The sequence below is a fragment of the Aulonocara stuartgranti genome (assembly GCF_965226115.1).
Source record: "Aulonocara stuartgranti genome assembly, chromosome: 15".
In the NCBI taxonomy this organism is placed as follows: Eukaryota; Metazoa; Chordata; class Actinopteri; order Cichliformes; family Cichlidae; genus Aulonocara; species Aulonocara stuartgranti.
The window spans coordinates 24,040,146-24,057,199 of NC_138951.1; the positions used below are offsets into that span (position 1 = coordinate 24,040,146).

General features: G+C 41.9%; 2 protein-coding genes across 2 annotated transcripts in view; one reads left to right on the forward strand and one right to left on the reverse strand.

Annotated features, from left to right (window-relative positions):
• The first annotated feature begins 1,320 nt into the window (after positions 1-1,320).
• On the forward strand, positions 1,321-3,974 carry nkx2.4b (NK2 homeobox 4b). The gene is made up of 2 exons (XM_082504997.1): positions 1,321-2,301; positions 2,799-3,974. The coding sequence occupies exons 1-2, from the start codon at positions 1,803-1,805 to the stop codon at positions 3,458-3,460; spliced, it is 1,161 nt and encodes a 386-aa protein (XP_082361123.1). The 5' UTR covers positions 1,321-1,802; the 3' UTR covers positions 3,461-3,974.
• A 254-nt stretch (positions 3,975-4,228) lies between these two features.
• The window catches only part of xrn2 (5'-3' exoribonuclease 2), a 46,120-nt gene continuing 33,294 nt past the window's right edge, over positions 4,229-17,054 (reverse strand). The window contains exons 29-31 of the mRNA XM_082504994.1: positions 8,973-9,033; positions 6,170-6,371; positions 4,229-4,605 (exon numbers count right to left, since the gene is read on the reverse strand). Coding sequence (XP_082361120.1) covers positions 4,543-4,605; positions 6,170-6,371; positions 8,973-9,033 — 326 coding nt within the window. The 3' untranslated portion in view covers positions 4,229-4,542. The remainder of the gene's footprint in view (positions 4,606-6,169; positions 6,372-8,972; positions 9,034-17,054) is intronic.

The window sequence follows — 17,054 nt, forward strand, 5'->3', positions numbered from 1 at the left end:
TCATCAATAATAGTTATAGCGATAACGTCTCTCGTTATAAAACGTTACAGGGGCTGGAAACATCTGTAGAAACCATCAGGCCACTGCAGAGCTCCAACTCCTCAAAGTAGAACCTTGTTTCAGGTGGTTCCGGTGCTTCTGCACCCGCCGGGTTACCTCACTTACCGCCAGCAGTAGTTCTGAGCCCGGAGGAAGCTCCGGATCCCGGCCTCGGTCCTGGCCCGGCTGTTTCCCGATCCCTCCTGCAACGGGGAAGCCTCGATCTGTGAAAACTCCAAAGAGGACGTGGCGTGACGTAGTGCTGCAGGTCAGCAGGTGATTGGCTCCTCGGACTGTTTACAGGATGGCCGAAGGTGCACGTTTAAAGGTGGATTGTTTTCGGTCAGTGAGAACATTAAAGAGGTTTAAGATCAGGAGAAAAGTCTGGATATCCTCGCAGCTCTGACGAGAAAAAGTAGAATTAAAATGAAGGTCAGAGCTTCAGCTTCAGTCTCACTTCTACTGGAAAAAGAATTGAAAATCATCCAAAGCATTAATCTGGATATATATATATATATATATATTTTTTTTTTTTTTTTTTGGGTCATTTCTTCTTCTTCGGCTCACACGCATGTAGCTCCATTTCATGTTCGTGTTTTTCCTAATTACAAAAAGCGGCAAAAGCTTCTCTGTAGTCTCATTTCTCTCATTGATATTTCTAATCTTAAATATTTAATCTTAAACTCTTTGAAACTTTCATTGGGATGTATTATGCCATAAAAAAGGGTAAACAAGTAAACCTGCAAATTGAGCAAATAAAACAATAATTGGATAAATTATTTACATGCAAAGACTATTTGATTAAAGACAGTGAAACAAAGATTTTTACATCATAAACACTTGACAATAAATACAGTCTGAATAATTATGATTTTGGTTGATTTAATAGCTTCTTAATATTCGTTTATAGGAGAAGTTACACATAAAAAAAATAATCCAGAAACAAAAGTTTAGCTCGGTTTATTTTTGTGAACTTTTGTAACGCGCAGAGTGAGCAAAGGGAGCAGATTAGCTCGTGCGCAAAATTCGTGTAGAGAGCGGGAAATACACGGGATTAAAATACGCGCAGATTAAACTCGCAGTCAGATTAAAGCTGTGGTTTGAACACGAAGCGGTAACCGCGCGTGGAAGTGTCACAGACTCTCAGATCCACTCGCGCGTAACTGGAAGATGAAACTGAGATAATAGACCTGCGCACTGTTGCTCGCGCGCAATAACAGAAGAAAACCGCGAAAGAACTGCAGGTGTCACACGTTGAGGGGTGGGGTGTGGGGGATGGGGCACATTTATGGTCACTTTAAATGAAAAAACATCAAATTCAGTTCCAATAAAGAGCGATCTGAAGGAAAGCCGCTGTGAGAACTCTGACAGGTGGCCGCTCTTTTTCTTCTTCTTCTCCGGGTAAATATGTGCCGTGGTAAATCAGGTGATGATTTTGATGTTTGGAGGAATTTGGGCTTTGACTCTATCCAGCCTCGGAAACAGAATCCGCAGCAGCAGCAGGTCTGAACCATTTTCTCTGCTTACCTCTAATGTCAATTACCATTGTTGGCTGCTGTGTCCGCGTCGCTCCGCCCCTCCATGTGGGTCCAGCGGGATAAGGACAACTGGTCTCCTCCTGCTGCCGATCAGCTGGACTTTTTCCCAGCGACACAGAAGAAGCAAGAAGCCGGTGGGAGGGAGGGGGACGCAGGCAGAGAGCCGCCAGAGAGAACCGAGCACATCCAGCCGCACACAGCAGGAGGGCACGGGGTGGCCGCACCATGTCCTTGAGCCCAAAGCACTCCACTCCCTTCTCAGTCACAGACATCTTGAGCCCGATGGAGGACAGCTACCGCAGGTTCGGAGTGATGGACCCCGCAGCGGGGAGCCTCGGATCCCCGCTGGGAGCCTACCGGCAGCCGCAGGTCTCGCAGCCCGGTATGCAGCATCAGCAGCAGGCGCACCATCAGCAGCAGCCGCCTCACCTCCACCACTATCACCATCATCACCACCACCACCACCTGTCCTCGTCCTCTTCTTCATCCTCCTCCTCCTCCTCTTCATCAGGCTCGGCCAGCGCAGCAGCAGCAGCCGCTCTGGCTCCCGGCGGGCCCTACCACGTGCCCCACGGGGTACCGCAGTTCTCCGGAGCCGTCGGAGGGTTCTGCAACGGCGGCATCGGGAACGTCGGAGACCTGCCGTCCTACCAGGAGACGGTGAGAGGCGGAGGGGCGGCAGCGGCGGCGTGGTACAGCAACCCGGAGCCCCGATACCCGACAAGTAAGAGCGTCCCCGACCCGGAGAGACGAGCCTGAGTTAGACTGAAGCGATTGTTAGAGTTAAGTCACTTTATTATGATTATTAGACATGTTACAATAATCCGGCTTCCTCTTCCAAACGATATGAAGGATTTAAAAAGATTTATGTTTTATGAAACGTTTGTTTGTTGCTCCTAAACAAATTGAATCCGGATTAACTGCATTTTAATGTCTTTAAATTAACGTCAACATGTTTGATCTTTTAAAGTTAACTCACTGATTTATCCCATTAGACTCTCGCACCTGTCGGTCTGGTTTAAAAGATTAAAATCTTACAATATGATTCATTATTGAAGAAGAACAACAACAACAAACTTTTCCTATTTTTACAGAAGACTTTGGGGTAATTTAACATTTTAAATTTTTTCTACCGTTTTCACTTTTCCTCTCTAAACTAGTTTAGTTAATTATTATTATTCTTTGTTTTTAAAGCCAAACTCTGATTGTGATTTCTCAAAGTTTCCAGATTCATGGGCCCCTCCGCGGGGATGAATATGCCCGGGATGGTGGGCAGTCTGGCCGGGATGGACTCCACCGCCAAGTCTATGGTGACGCTGCACGCGGCACCGCGCAGGAAGCGACGCGTGCTCTTCTCGCAGGCGCAGGTGTACGAGCTGGAGCGACGCTTTAAGCAGCAGAAGTACCTGTCTGCCCCGGAGAGAGAGCACCTGGCCGGACTCATCCACCTCACCCCGAACCAGGTGAAGATCTGGTTCCAGAACCACCGCTATAAGCTGAAGCGGCAGGCCAAGGACAAGGCCGCGCAACAGCTCCAGCAGGAAGGCGGTGGAGGAGGCGGTGGCGGCGGCTTGTGCGGAGCAACACGCAGGGCTTCGTCTGTGTCCCCGGTCCTCTCCAAGAACTCTAAGGGCTGCCGGACCGACTCGAGTGGGTCGAACCACAGCGGGAACAGGCAGAGCAGCGTTGGGGATGCCATGGCGGAGAGCGCGCAGCAGCCGCAGGTGAACCAGCTGTCCTCCACTGAGGAGCTGGAGGATTTGTCCCCCAGCCCGCCGCTGGGACTGCACGGGCAGATCAACATGACGCAGACGGACGCGGCGCTTATTGAGTACACCAACAGCATGATCGGCTCCAACTTACTGTACGGCAGAACTTGGTAGTGATGCCGAGAGGAGGGCATCATTCCGAGTGGAGTTTTCTGCAGGACACGCGCCAATCTTTTTGTTTTCCTTCCGTGCGTAAAGGTTCGGCTCCTTCTGCACACGCAGTGACTCAAAGGCGGCTTTGAGCAATAAAAAGTGCACAACTCAAACTGTAAATTCGAGCCTCGGGCTCGCGCTGACTCTTGATGATGGCGCGTTTTCTTTTCCCGTTTCTAAACGAAACATTTAAGTCTTTTCTCTCTCTTCTTTTTGTATTTGCCAGACGTGACTGAGACTGAACACAGAGAAACTTTAATTTAAGGAGCTTCAGGATGAGGCACAGCTTCCGGCGCCTCTCACGTTTTTTTTTTTTCATTTCCAGAACAAATTAAATTATTGCAGGTTCAACAAAGTGGAGCAATAGAAGCAGCTCATAAAGACAAAAACCGAACTGAGGCAAGTCATCAGAGATCCTTTGTTAAAGCTGATTTTCGTTTGTTTACAGTATTGAATAAATCATATTTTCATTTTGGACCTTTTTATTTTTCTAACGCATTTCCATCAATACAGCTCTAATTACCAACAGGACAGCATTTACTTGGACATGGAACGGATTTCTATCAAATGTCCACCTTTAAATATCCCAAAATATTCACCAAAAATCTACCATAGGTCAGTTATGTTTTTTTTTTTTTTTTAAATAAGTGACTTCAATATTCAAACTAAATTTAAATGGGTTTATTTATTTTTAACTCGTGAAAAAAGGGATTTCTGCTCAGACAAATATACCAACATCACTGAGAAGAATTTATTTTCACTTTTGAAATACATGAGCCAAGTTGGAGAGGTTCCTCTCAAAAATAATCACAGCGGGACACTTTGTCCTTCACTCACTTGTATTTTACAAGTTTAAGAGGCTTCATCATAAAAATCAGAGATTACATAACACACTTTTTTTCCCCAAAGAATTACAATAAAGGAAAAAAAATCCTTGTACAAGACAATAATATGAAATGTGGACAAAAAAAAAAAGCTAGATGTTGACATTGTTCCCCTAAAAACAGTTCCCCATTCCATAAAATCCCAACATCATTAAGAGTTTAGTTCCAGTTGTATCTTCTGGATGGAGGAGGGAGAGGGTAACCTCTGCCGGAGCTGTAGCCCTGAAATAGAGACAGAGGTTTAAAATAAGATTACAGCTTTACAACAATAAATATGCATCAAGTCAAAGGAATAACTTTAACAAGCACAACACTATTAAAACAGTATTAAAAGATTTAAGTAAGTAAAATGTATTCACAGAACACTTTTCACTGGTAAATATCCCAAAGTGCTTCACAATAAAAGTATAGCATATAATAGAACAACATAAAAACTGGTTAATACAAAGATTTTCTCTGTAAAAATTTAATTGTTTTGTGTTTGTATTAAAACAGTCTACATGGTGGATGGTCAGATTTTTTTTAAAGTTATATTGATATAAAGACAAGATGACACTGAGGGTTTTATTCTTAATTAGTCCACCCATTTAGCACGAGCAGTGCAAGTCTTGGCCACAAGCTTAAGAATTTAAACATCTGTCACATTTTTTCTTGTTTTACTAAACGCTAAAATCAAATGAAATCTCACTGAAATTATTTTTAACTGAGGAAATAATTTAGATTAACACATAAATAAAGTAAATAAAATAAATAAAGTCTTCCTGTTTAAAAAAAATAACAAAAATAAATCCATAACTTTCAGTAAAACGAAGCACACTTGTTGGAATGTGTGTGATCTGATATTTTAACACATCAGACCCACAGATAAACTGAGCCAAAAAAATTCTCTTTACTTTTCCAAATTTTACACACTGAACTTTCTCTGGCTCTAGTTTTAAAAGAACGCCAGAAAACTCTGCAGTCTCCATGCTTTCCTTTCAGAATAAAAGCGTGCTGACATGTATAAAACTATTATACTGTAAAAACAACTCTTTACTGAAACTATTTAAAGTTTCCGGTTAGAATTTCTATCAAACTCTGTTGGCCAATCAGAGAAGAGTTGCTTAAGTGTTCACTTAAAATGCTTCAGAAAGAAACTTTTATTGTCTGATAAGAATCAAAAGTTACCAAAACAGAAATTCTGAAATTTCTGATTTGGTTAAATTCTGATCAGTTAATCCGAATGATTAATATTTCTAGAAAAAAATAATTTCACTCTATAAAATTAAGCATTTTGATAATTTCTTAATTCTTTAAGTTTCAGCTTCTCATAAATTCGTATTGAGTTTTTATGTTTTGTCTGCTGATATTGGAGTGTTTCTGGGTTTTACAGTTCACACAGTACTTTCTTTCAAAACACTGAATCAGGCACAAAAACACCTCCAACAGTAATATGAAGTATTTCAAAATTCAAAAATATATAATTAAAATTAAAATACTTAAAAGTGTTATACAAATTATAATTAAATATTTTACAAAAAAACCCTTAAAAAATAAACAAAAACAAAAAAAAAAAAAAACAGACCCAAAGAGCAAAAAGATTCCTGATTTCAATCTGAAGCAACTGAGCAACAACCAATCAGACTCTTTCTTCTGCATCTGCTTCACAGATCTGCCCAGAAACAGTTTAAGCCTCACTTTAACATTACCAAATAAAAACAAGCCAAAATCAAGTGAAGATGGAAGTTTTAGCCCTGCCCTCCACTTGTCGTAAACAAATTGGTGTGCGTGGAAACGTCGCATTTACCTGATGGTGCTGCCCCCGGTTATCTCCGCGATCGTGCCAGTCGTCTCTACGGCGATCGTAGTGCTGCTGCTGCTGCTGCTGGTGGTAGCCGCCCGGCCCCGAGCCTCCGCCACGGTTCCAGTTTTGCTGATACGCCGACTGCTGCGTCTGCATGGCCCGATCCCAGCCGTGACCCCCGCCCCTGTACTGCTGCTGCTGCTGCCTGGAGACACGTCAAATCTGCACGTCAAACTTTAAAAACTCCAACACAATGAGTAAGAGACACCTGAGGTTAGAAATGTAGAAATACTTTCCCACAGGTAACAATAAGGACTCCTTTAAAAACACAGATGCACCGATAAACCAAATATCTGCCTCTAGCCAGTGTTGGAAGGCAGAAATATTCACCTGACGGTTTAATTACATTCGGAATTTTAAAAGTTTAAAAAGTTTTGAAAATGACGTGAAAGAGATGGAAAACTTTCAAGTGTTCAGTTTTTTGTTATAATGAAGAGTCAAACTAAAATAAACAGAATGTTTGGCATGAGAAGATGACATTTAATCACAATTTAAAAATCACCAATATCATGATCAGTGTATCCCTATTAACACATTTTATATCATTTTTGTTTAATAAGACAGTTTTTTTTTCCTAATTTGGACAAAAAGGAAAGAATATAATAATAACAACAATGATAATGACAATAATAATAATAATGAGTTTTTCTTAAAACTTTTTGAATACAGTGAACAAACACTCCACTTCCTTATTTGTAAGATCTTCATTAATCAAGTTTCATAGCAGAAATTGTTCTTTTTCGGCACCTTCAGCGGAACATTTGTAACATTTTCCTGTATATTAAATAGCCCAAACTTCAATATTATAGTAACGTCACACAAAAGAATTTGAACTCATTAACTAGACAAGAATAAGCAATCATAACGAATTAAACACTCATTTTCATTGTTTTCTTTCCTTTCTTGGGGCTTTTAAACACATTATGTTTTTTGTTTTTACATAACAAAAAAGCAGTAAACGTAATATTTAAATACCCTTTAATACCACATTAAATTAAATTTACGACCAAAGTTGTGTGATAGACATAAACGAAAATATACTATTTTATTATAGTATTTACACTCAAGATGTGCTGTGTTTAAAGTACTTTTAAGAATTTTTTATTTTTATTTTTTTTACATGAGCTTCAACCACTGGGTTTTATATCATATTAACAAAACAGCCTAAAATCACGAGTTAAATTAAAAAAGAATCCACAGAATTATTACGACTTATTTTCAGTTATTCGGCTGATAGCCGTCCACTTACGCTCACTAATTACAGCAGTCTAAAATCAGTCACCGCTGTATGTGCACTGGGTTAACACGGACTCTAATTTCCTGCTGGTTTGGCCTCCTGAATCAGAGCGCCGAGCCATCCTGTTCCATAAATAGCTGAATGATGCAGTGGCTTTACAATTTACAAAAGTGTGGAGGGAGTAAAAGCAGCATCGCTGTGGGCTTCAAATTCTGACAAAACCTTCTGAACAGTTTAAAACCTTTTATTAGTAAACGTGTATTTGTGTGAACCTGCAGACAAAAAGACGAGAAGCAGGACATTTAAGTCCATTTTTCACTTACTGATCGAGAACCTGTTTTATCTGCACATTGTTTGATTAAAGCAATAAATGAAAACCACAAAAGGACAACCTGTTTATTCTTTGCAGCAGTCTGAATCTTTTATTCATTAAAATAAGGAGAAAAAAATAATTTGGCTTTGAACAACTTCATAAACTTAAGAAGTTAAGATTAATTCATGTTTGGAGAATTTCCACCCGACTGATCCAAAAAGTCAGTTTTCAATTCTGCTTTGAAGTGGCCTCCTTAAAATCCCCATCGACTCGAGTTTACCGAGGGATCGAGCTGTCAAAGAGTCAAAACGGCCTCTCCTCAGAGACGACTTAGCATCGATGCACATGAAATGAACCATATTCCCATATGGCCCGAGTCGCCCTCACTCCTGAATTGAGGCGGCCGCGCTGCGTCCGCGGGACCGAGTGCAGAGCCAGTACGCTGCGGCCCTCCAAACGACCACTGGACAATGTGCCGATCCAGCGGCGATATTAAAGTCTCTTCTGACGAACAATGAAGAGAGCAGAAACAGAGCGGCAGCCCCATCCCTCATTACTGAACCATGTCACACTCTGGCCAGCGGCGGACTTAACCGAGCGCTGGAATCCATAATCCCCTCTCTCCAAGTTCCTCCTGCATTTCATTTGGTCCTGTCCTGAGTAGTTAAAGAAACTGTTTTCAGTCGCCGCTAATAACTACTGACCTGAGGTGACACGGAGCCACAATAGGCCTGAAAAGTTGAACGAGAGAACCTGATTAGGACTTTGGAGAGGTCTGGAGCCAGAATCAATAGCCAGTCTGTGCGGGCCAGGCCGAGGCGCAGGGAAACGCCGCGGTCGCCAACAGCATTAGTGATGCCTCATTAAGTTGCACAAACCTCCTCGAGAGAAATTTGTTTTAGAGCGACAAGAAAAAATCTTAATTCGGACGGAGCCCCCCAACGGAGGGAAGGCAGAGCGGAAAGGCTGGAAATGTGGAGACCACACAGGCCTGGACATGTTTAATTCACACATGACTCACACCAATAAAACACACAAATCTGAGGAGCATTAGAGACGAGTGGAGGACAAAGTCCAGGACAAACCACCACAAAAAGCTGCTCGTATCCATCGACACAGGTAAAGTTAGCATGTTAAGTGTGAACTTTACTTCCCACGAAAACCAGTTAATGCAGGTTCACAAAGAGCACACTCACCTTGGAAACTGGGGCTGGTGGAAGGAGGGAGGCGCTCCCATCAGACTGTTCTGCCTGGAATCTGCAGGGAACAAAAGACGTGCTTGTGAGTGGTTCTGCTCAAATCTTTTTAAGAAGCACGGAGCTTCAGTGAGCTGCATCTGAAGGCCTTTAACTCAACGTACAACTAAGCAGCGAGGAGGTGGTGTTTGGTGTGCTTTTGTGATTCAGTTTAAATGATAAAATGTGTCAGATTCACATCAACGGGCGACTTTCACTGAGTTAAACTCTTATGAAACCTGAGAGAATCCTTCAGTTTGACTGTTTAAAAGCCAAACGCAGAAGGCTTTGACATTAAACGTGGATACTAATTAACCCGCCTGATGCCTGCTTAATCCCCAGAGATTAAAAAAACAAAATAAAGAAACAGAATTTAACCAAAAAAAGAAAAAAAAAAAAAAACCACCAACTCGTTCATTTCTGCCCTGCACACAGAACGAATCAGTTGCCATGATAAAATTAGGATTTTACAAACGTCGAATCACACTGGGCTCTGGAAGAGTGGAGCGGGGAGACGCATGCGAGGAGGGAGTGGGAGCACCACATTTGCATTTTTTGTTCAGAAAATGAAATAAGCATTCAGCCGGCAGCATTGTCGACGCCTCAAGTACCCTGGTTCCATCGCTGCAAGCCCTTCACAAAGACACACTTTAAAAAAAAAAATTTAAAAAAAAGGGAACGGCTTCTTCCAGATTCACTGTTGCCAAGGCGATGGCCAGCTGCGAGCCGTGGGGCTGTTTGTTTATAGGGGCAGGCCTGCTGAGTGGCTCAGCCCCGGGGTGGGTGAAGGGTGCTGTGAAAAAGGACCCAGAGGCTCACGTTTACAAACCTGGAAGCTTTAAAGTCGGAGTAAAGAAAAAAAATTATGGACTGGGATGAGTTCGCAGGAGTGTCTGGGTGGAAGAGTGTGGGTATTAGATGAGAGTGGGGGCATTAATATTTGTTCATAAACAGGCTCAGTGATGAGACCGAACACCTGCATTAATAATTTGACATGCTCAGTCTCCATCGTAAAGACGGCGAACCTGTGTTAACCTTGTTTGAAAGAAGCCTTCCTGTTTTTCTGAGCATGCAATCAGCACAAAATACCTACTGCATTTGAATAAATGATGCTAAAACTTAAAATCGTATGGGTTTGATACAACGTTGTTGATATGAATTTGGCTAAAACCTCATTGGTGGGTGACAAAAACCTGAGCTACTGGTAATACTTCACACATCCCAGGAGCAAAGTGAGGATCTGTTGGAGGACGATGTTGGTGGACCCTGACATTTTTGGTGCATGTTTTCTCTGTAGAACCCCTGAAACACTCCGAGCTATGAAAGTGATGCAGTTTATCCCCTAACAGCAGTACATTTCATTTTTGGGCTTTATTGAGGCTAATTTAAAAGGAAATAAAATGTGTGATGGCAACTATGTCTTAAACTGTTTTCCTTTAGTCCTCTTTACACTTCTTGGTACAAGTTACATATAACAAACTAGACAGTAATAGGTTTCTCTGGTTTACGACATAACAGTGATAACAATAGCAATAATAATATTCATAACAACAACAACTTGTAAACACATTTACAAAGGGCTTCACAGTTAGATTCAAACCACACATTAAGTAGACATGTTCCAGCATACAGACGCAGAGTCACACCATCCAACAAACACACTTTTATACACATATAAGATGTAAACAAAGACAACCGAAAAAGATGAAGGAAAAGTGAACCTATTAAAATTAGTTTTCAGCAATACAAACCACATGACAAGTCGACCTCAATTTTCAGATGACCTGAAAGACCAAGTCCAGTCATAAGGTCTCATAAGCAGAAGGCATTCTCTCCAATATCTTCTATAGGTTTAGTTTTAATGCTAATTAGCCAATGTCAGCATTCAATAGTGCCGTCACTGTGACCACACTAACATGCTGACATCAGCATGTAGTTTAAAACACCGCCGAGTCAATCACAGTGTGATGGAGAGATTAACTTAAAATCTTACGTGGACATTAGCATCAGTTTCTGTAGCTCTTTGGCTAAACAGAGTGAGGAATTATGGGTATAAAGGCCAATGGAGAGGGTTCAAAAAGCCAAGAGAATGTAGCCTCAAAGTATTGACACGGTCATTGGTTCAAAGGTTGGCTTGAAAAATACAGGAGAAGTGAATCAGCGGAGATCAGCATTCAATACAATCCACCCCTCACAACTCATCAGGAAACTGACAGACCTGGGTATCAGTTCCCTCATCTGCAAATGGTTACTGGACTTCCTGACCAACCGCCCCCAACATGTCCGGCTGGATAACCGCTGCTCATCTACCATCACAATGAACACCGGTGTACCACAAGGCTGTGTGATGAGCCCTTTCCTCTACTCCCTCTTCACCCACGACTGCAGACCTGCTGATGGTTCCAACACCATCATTAAGTTTGCAGATGACACCACGGTGATTGGCCTCATCAGTGACAACGATGAGGCCGCCTACAGGGAGGAGGTGGATCGTCTGGCTGAGTGGTGCGACACAAACAACCTGCTGCTTAACACCGAGAAGACCAAGGAGCTCATCGTGGACTACAGGAGGAATGCTGACCCACATCCACCCATCCACATTAAGGGGACGGCTGTGGAGCGTGTGAGCAGCTTCAAGTTCCTGGGAGTCCACATCTCCGAGGATCTCACCTGGACGACCAACTGCTCCAAGCTGGTCAAGAAGGCTCACCAGCGCCTCTTCTTCTTGAGGACTCTGAGGAAGAACCACCTGTCCTCAGACATCCTGGTGAACTTCTATCGCTGCACCATCGAGAGCATCCTGACCAACTGTATAACAGTCTGGTACGGGAACTGCTCTGCCTCGGACCGGAAGGCGTTGCAGAGGGTCGTGAAAACTGCCCAGCGCATCGCCGGAGCACCACTTCCTGCCATAAAAGACATCTACAGGAAGCGGTGTCTGAAAAGGGCTGGGAAAATCATCAAAGACCCCAGTCACCCATCACATGGACTCTTCACCCTCCTGCCCTCTGAGAGGCGCCACAGGAGCCTCCGGACTAAGACCACCAGGTACCGGAACAGCTTCTTCCCCACAGCTGTCAGACTCCTGAACTCTGCCTCCTGACATCTGACCCACGTTAAACTCATGGACTGAACATACACACACCCACAATGGACAACTGTACCCTCAAACACAATAATAACATGGACTGAACCACCACTCACAACCACTAGCACTTTATATAGCCTCTGTAGAAACTATCTACACCCTCACTTATCTTAACTGCACTAATGTATAGCTCTGTGTAAATAATCATTCTGTACATTCGATAATCTTTAATCCTACAACTGTTTACAACTTGCATAGTTCCCATTTCTGTATAGCTGTATATCCCAGATTCTGTAAAGTTATTTATTTCATATTCTGTATAGTTTTTCATATTTATATCCTGTTCATATCCTGTACATAGCTTGTACTCACTACAGCCTGTACATACTTATAGTTATAGAATATTGACAACATACTTCATACCGTGTACATTATAACATACCATAATAGACCCATTTCTGTAATATACTCACATATCTATATTATTGCTAATATATATTGTAATATATCTATATCACTAAAGAACTTTTGGATGGATGCAAACTGCATTTCGTTGCCCTGTACCTGTGCATGTGCAATGACAATAAAGTTGAATTCTATTCTATTCTATTCTATAAAGACAAAGAGGAAAACACTCAAAAATCAAACATTGCAAAAAAGATTATGACACTGCACTGGGGCAAAGCTACATGCGAGTAGCTGGCGTTACCATCTTCTGCACATATTTTTCCAACATATAGATGTGGGTCTGCAAAGCTCTGAGCAGCACCAAACCAGACTCTTTTTGCTAGTTTTAATTATTGTGTTTAAATTTTAACTTCAAAGCACCTCAAATGTTTAAAATGACACTAATTTGAACTCCAGACATGTTAGTACCCACTTTAGGATCACAACAGGACAATAATCGGCCACTGAAAACTTCCTGTTGGATTAGTAGAATAAATAAAACCTGCCTGACAATACTGGGGGACGTCTGGCAATCAGATAGAAATCCTGAGTTTGGGATGCTGATAAGATCTCCAGCCAACTGATGCAGATAAAAAACAAACAAATTAATCAGAATCACCTGATCAACTAAAGGCAAGTGGGAAATCCTGCAGCCGTTCTCTGCTGACCACAGCAAAAAGCAGTAAAACACACAATTAGCAGCAAGCAGGCAGACTGCTGCTGACACATTCTTATTTTGTTTTTGTCATTCAGTTTTCATGTTTGATTATCTCCTCCACCAACAAACTTTAAGTGGACCACCCAGTTGGGCTCCAATTATAACTCCACAACCCTCTGGCCTCCCCCCCCCATCACCAGCGATGATTCAAAAGAGAGAATTACAAGTGGACACCTGTCAATCTCCTTAATTAACAATGATCTGAAAGTGTATAGACTTCCAGTCTGCGCCGGACAAAAGCCAACAAAGGATTACGCTTTAAATCCTTAAAACGCGCTGCGTCCACTGTATTAATGCAGGGATTACAAGCGCGCTAAACAACCAAACGTCTCTCTCCACACCGCTTCAATTAGTTCAGCGACTAGTTGACTCAGATCCCAGAAGGAGGACAGTAACTTTTCTATTAGTTGGACAAAACTTTAGCGACCTGCTCCTGCTGCTGCTCCACAAACCGAGAGGTAATTTCAGAAGAAAAAAAGACAAATGACTGCGACATGGCTGGAATCAGAATAAGAGCATTTTACTGGGACAGACATACATGCAGAATCACGAGGACCTGGTAATTTATACATTCACCAATACGTCAAGGAAAGATGCCACAAAATGTTATATTTAAATATGTAAATCATACATTATCCACCAAAATCTGCACTAATTTGTCAAGCCCAAAATAACTGGTAGAAAAATTTGAGTAAAACTTGTTACTGACAGTTTCAAGCAGATTTGTGACGCTCTGGTTAAAATCCAGCCAGAACTGCAATCATACCATTAGCTTACTACTACATGAGTAGATGAACTTCAAATGATCTGTTTTTTTATTTTGTCTGTTTAGGATATGTGATTTTCACTAGTTTGTTTTAAGTCCTTCTTTTTGTGTCACGATTGTACCACCGGTTGCTCTGGCTATGTCACACAGCCTCTGCAACCTCAGTGGGTTCTTTTTTATTATAGTTCGTGCTTACAAGGAATAGCTTACTCAATAAGGAGTAAATGTATTTTTGAGAAAAACAGCCGTTTCCATCACGGGGGGCAGGTTCTGACTCTGGACGGCTGAGCAGTCATTCTTGTTATATGTCTTTAAAGTCTGCTTGAAGTCAGAAGCCTGGGAGCTTCATGTGGTCACAAAAAACAGGCAAGAACATGAACGTCATGATGAACTCTCATGCTAACCACCAGATGGCAAATTACGTCACTGGGACCCAAGCAGACCATAGTGGATTTGCAGACATCGAAAGTGTAATGGTGATTTAAAAAAGCCTGGGGCTATTTTCCCAATAGACTACCTTGAGTCTTTTCCCAGCCACAGGAGTCGCCCCAGCTGGCCATTAGAAACAATGCAAGTTCAGAGAGTTCTTCATTACCATCAGGTCTCAAACCATCAGTGTGAAGTTGCCATCTATCACATGTACCACAGAATTCACCTGACAATAACCTTAATGACAATTTAGCATCTGGGCCATTTCTGAGGTTACAGAGTTTACTTTAAAGTGGACATAAAGCTAATCTTCATTAATAATAATAATAATAATAATAATAATAATAATAATAATAATAAGTTTGTTTACATAAAAATGTTCTCCACCACAACTCGAAAACCTTTAGAGAAACATAAAGAACAAAAATACTCAAGGCCACATAAAATCCAATGACTTTATGTTATTGAAGTCGATCCACCAGCCTGTGTGAGCAGCCATTATGTGTAGCTGCTACTCTGAAGTGGACTTTGGGAGGCTTATCGGCCACTGTGGCTGCTGGATCAAACAGTTACTTTGCTGCTCTGGTTAAAATTTGGTGTCACTGCATGTCAAGACAATAATGGCCACCAGCAGAGACTCCCCTGGCTGGTTATTAAACACCAGCTGGTTTGGCTGTGGCACACAAAGCCCAGCAGCATGTTTCAGAGGCTGCGTGTTGACACATCACCACAGGAGGTAGCCACGTCGTCAAAGGGGCAAGTTAACTTTGGTTTCAACCCTCTTCAGAGCGCATCACACACCCAATGGCACTGGAGCCTCCCGGATGCTTTTATCAGAGGGGGCCAGTGTCCAGCGGAGCCACTCGACAGTCTCATTATCGGCCCCCGGTCTCCCACAACACTAATCAGCAACCAAGCAAAGCCACCACACAAAAGCCCAGCAAAGCCTGCAGTGATTACTGGGCGAGCAAAGGATTGGTCCTGAGAAAGCGTTACCAGGACAAAAGCAAGCCTCTGGCCTCCTGCTGCAGAATAAGGCCTACTTGTGTGGATAATCACATTCCACGAGTCGCTGATATTAGAACTGGACCATGTTCAGTTTTTACCATAAAAGTTAAAAAGAATCAGAAGAGATGAACAAATAATTTAATCACCTCTTATGAAAGAAAAAAAATCCACGCTTTATATACAAATCTTATTTTGAGATGAAACTCAGAGCACATTTTATGCTGGAATCACTTCAGGCGCTCAATAAACGTTGCAGGTCTAGATATAAGCAAGCCAGTCAACACAGAATAGCACAAAAGGTGAGCTAACACTGAAGACAGCCAATTTCACCTGAGGCAAGGGACTGAAAACATCTAAATGGAACATAACCAGAAGATCGTCTATCCACTCACAGTCAGTCAACCTCTGTTTTCAAAGAATATCAGCTACACATTGACACGATTTCATATGTGTGCCAAAGTCCTTCAAGAATGAACTCTGGCAATTCGGTGTTGCAACTTAGATCTCTGCGGTCAGGGACGGGGTCAATCTGACGCATTACCACAGATATCAAAACGTCTGCAGCAGGGGCGGAGCGGGGGGGTGGCTTACGGGGCTTAAGCCCGGGTTGTTTTGTCAGAAGCCCGGGGTATTTTGGAGTGTAATTTTTTCATAGTTAGATGCCTGGCTGACAACTGTATAAAACAAAAAGTACACACAATATTCGAAGCACATAGTGCACACTGTGGGAATTTACGACTGTGCGTGAATCCCCCCCTGATATTGGTATGATCCGAGCTCAGGCACTAAGCGACTGAGCGAGGGGGCGGGGCAGCTGCTGCCCGTGAGTGCGCTGTTGGAGAAACAGAGCCAGCCATACTAAGGAGAGCTTAAGTTTGACCAGGTACCAAAGCAAATCATTCGTACCGTACAAATAATGTAAATATGACGGTGCATCACGAAAGATTGATATGAAACTGATCACTTGACCAATATTACGTTACTTGCTCTTCAAGTGAATCAACAAATGGCGAAATGAAAAGCCGAACAAATGCTATTTTTTTTAGAGAGTCTTAGCTTACGTGTGTTTATTTCATATTTTCAGTTCTTACCCTCCCCGACTAAATCGGTTTCAGTTATGTACTGAAACATAAGAATGGACATTCGAGGCTTCTTTCAAAGAAAAAACTCAGGTAAATGTTATTTTATATATTATGCTTTGTATGTTGTTCAGTATATTTCTATGCAAAACAAGAGGGATTTCAGTACACAGCAGGATATTCACATTTGTAACCAGATATTTACATACACTTTAGGGAGAAAACATAAAACATTTTTACTGTACAACATCAATTTAGAGTAAATTTTTGTTTTAGATAAATATTGAAATATATTTTGAATTAGTTAAATTTCAGAATAAAGAGAGACAGAGCTATTTTTATCACTTTCATCAAATGTAGGAGTACATGTACACTAAATTTATTGTTAATTAATAAGAAAACTGCAGACGATTCCATTCTGAGCTGAAGAAGCTTCTGATAGGTTAGTAGAGTCCATGTGAGTAAATTGGTGGCACACCTGTGGATGCATATAAGGCAAAACACAGAG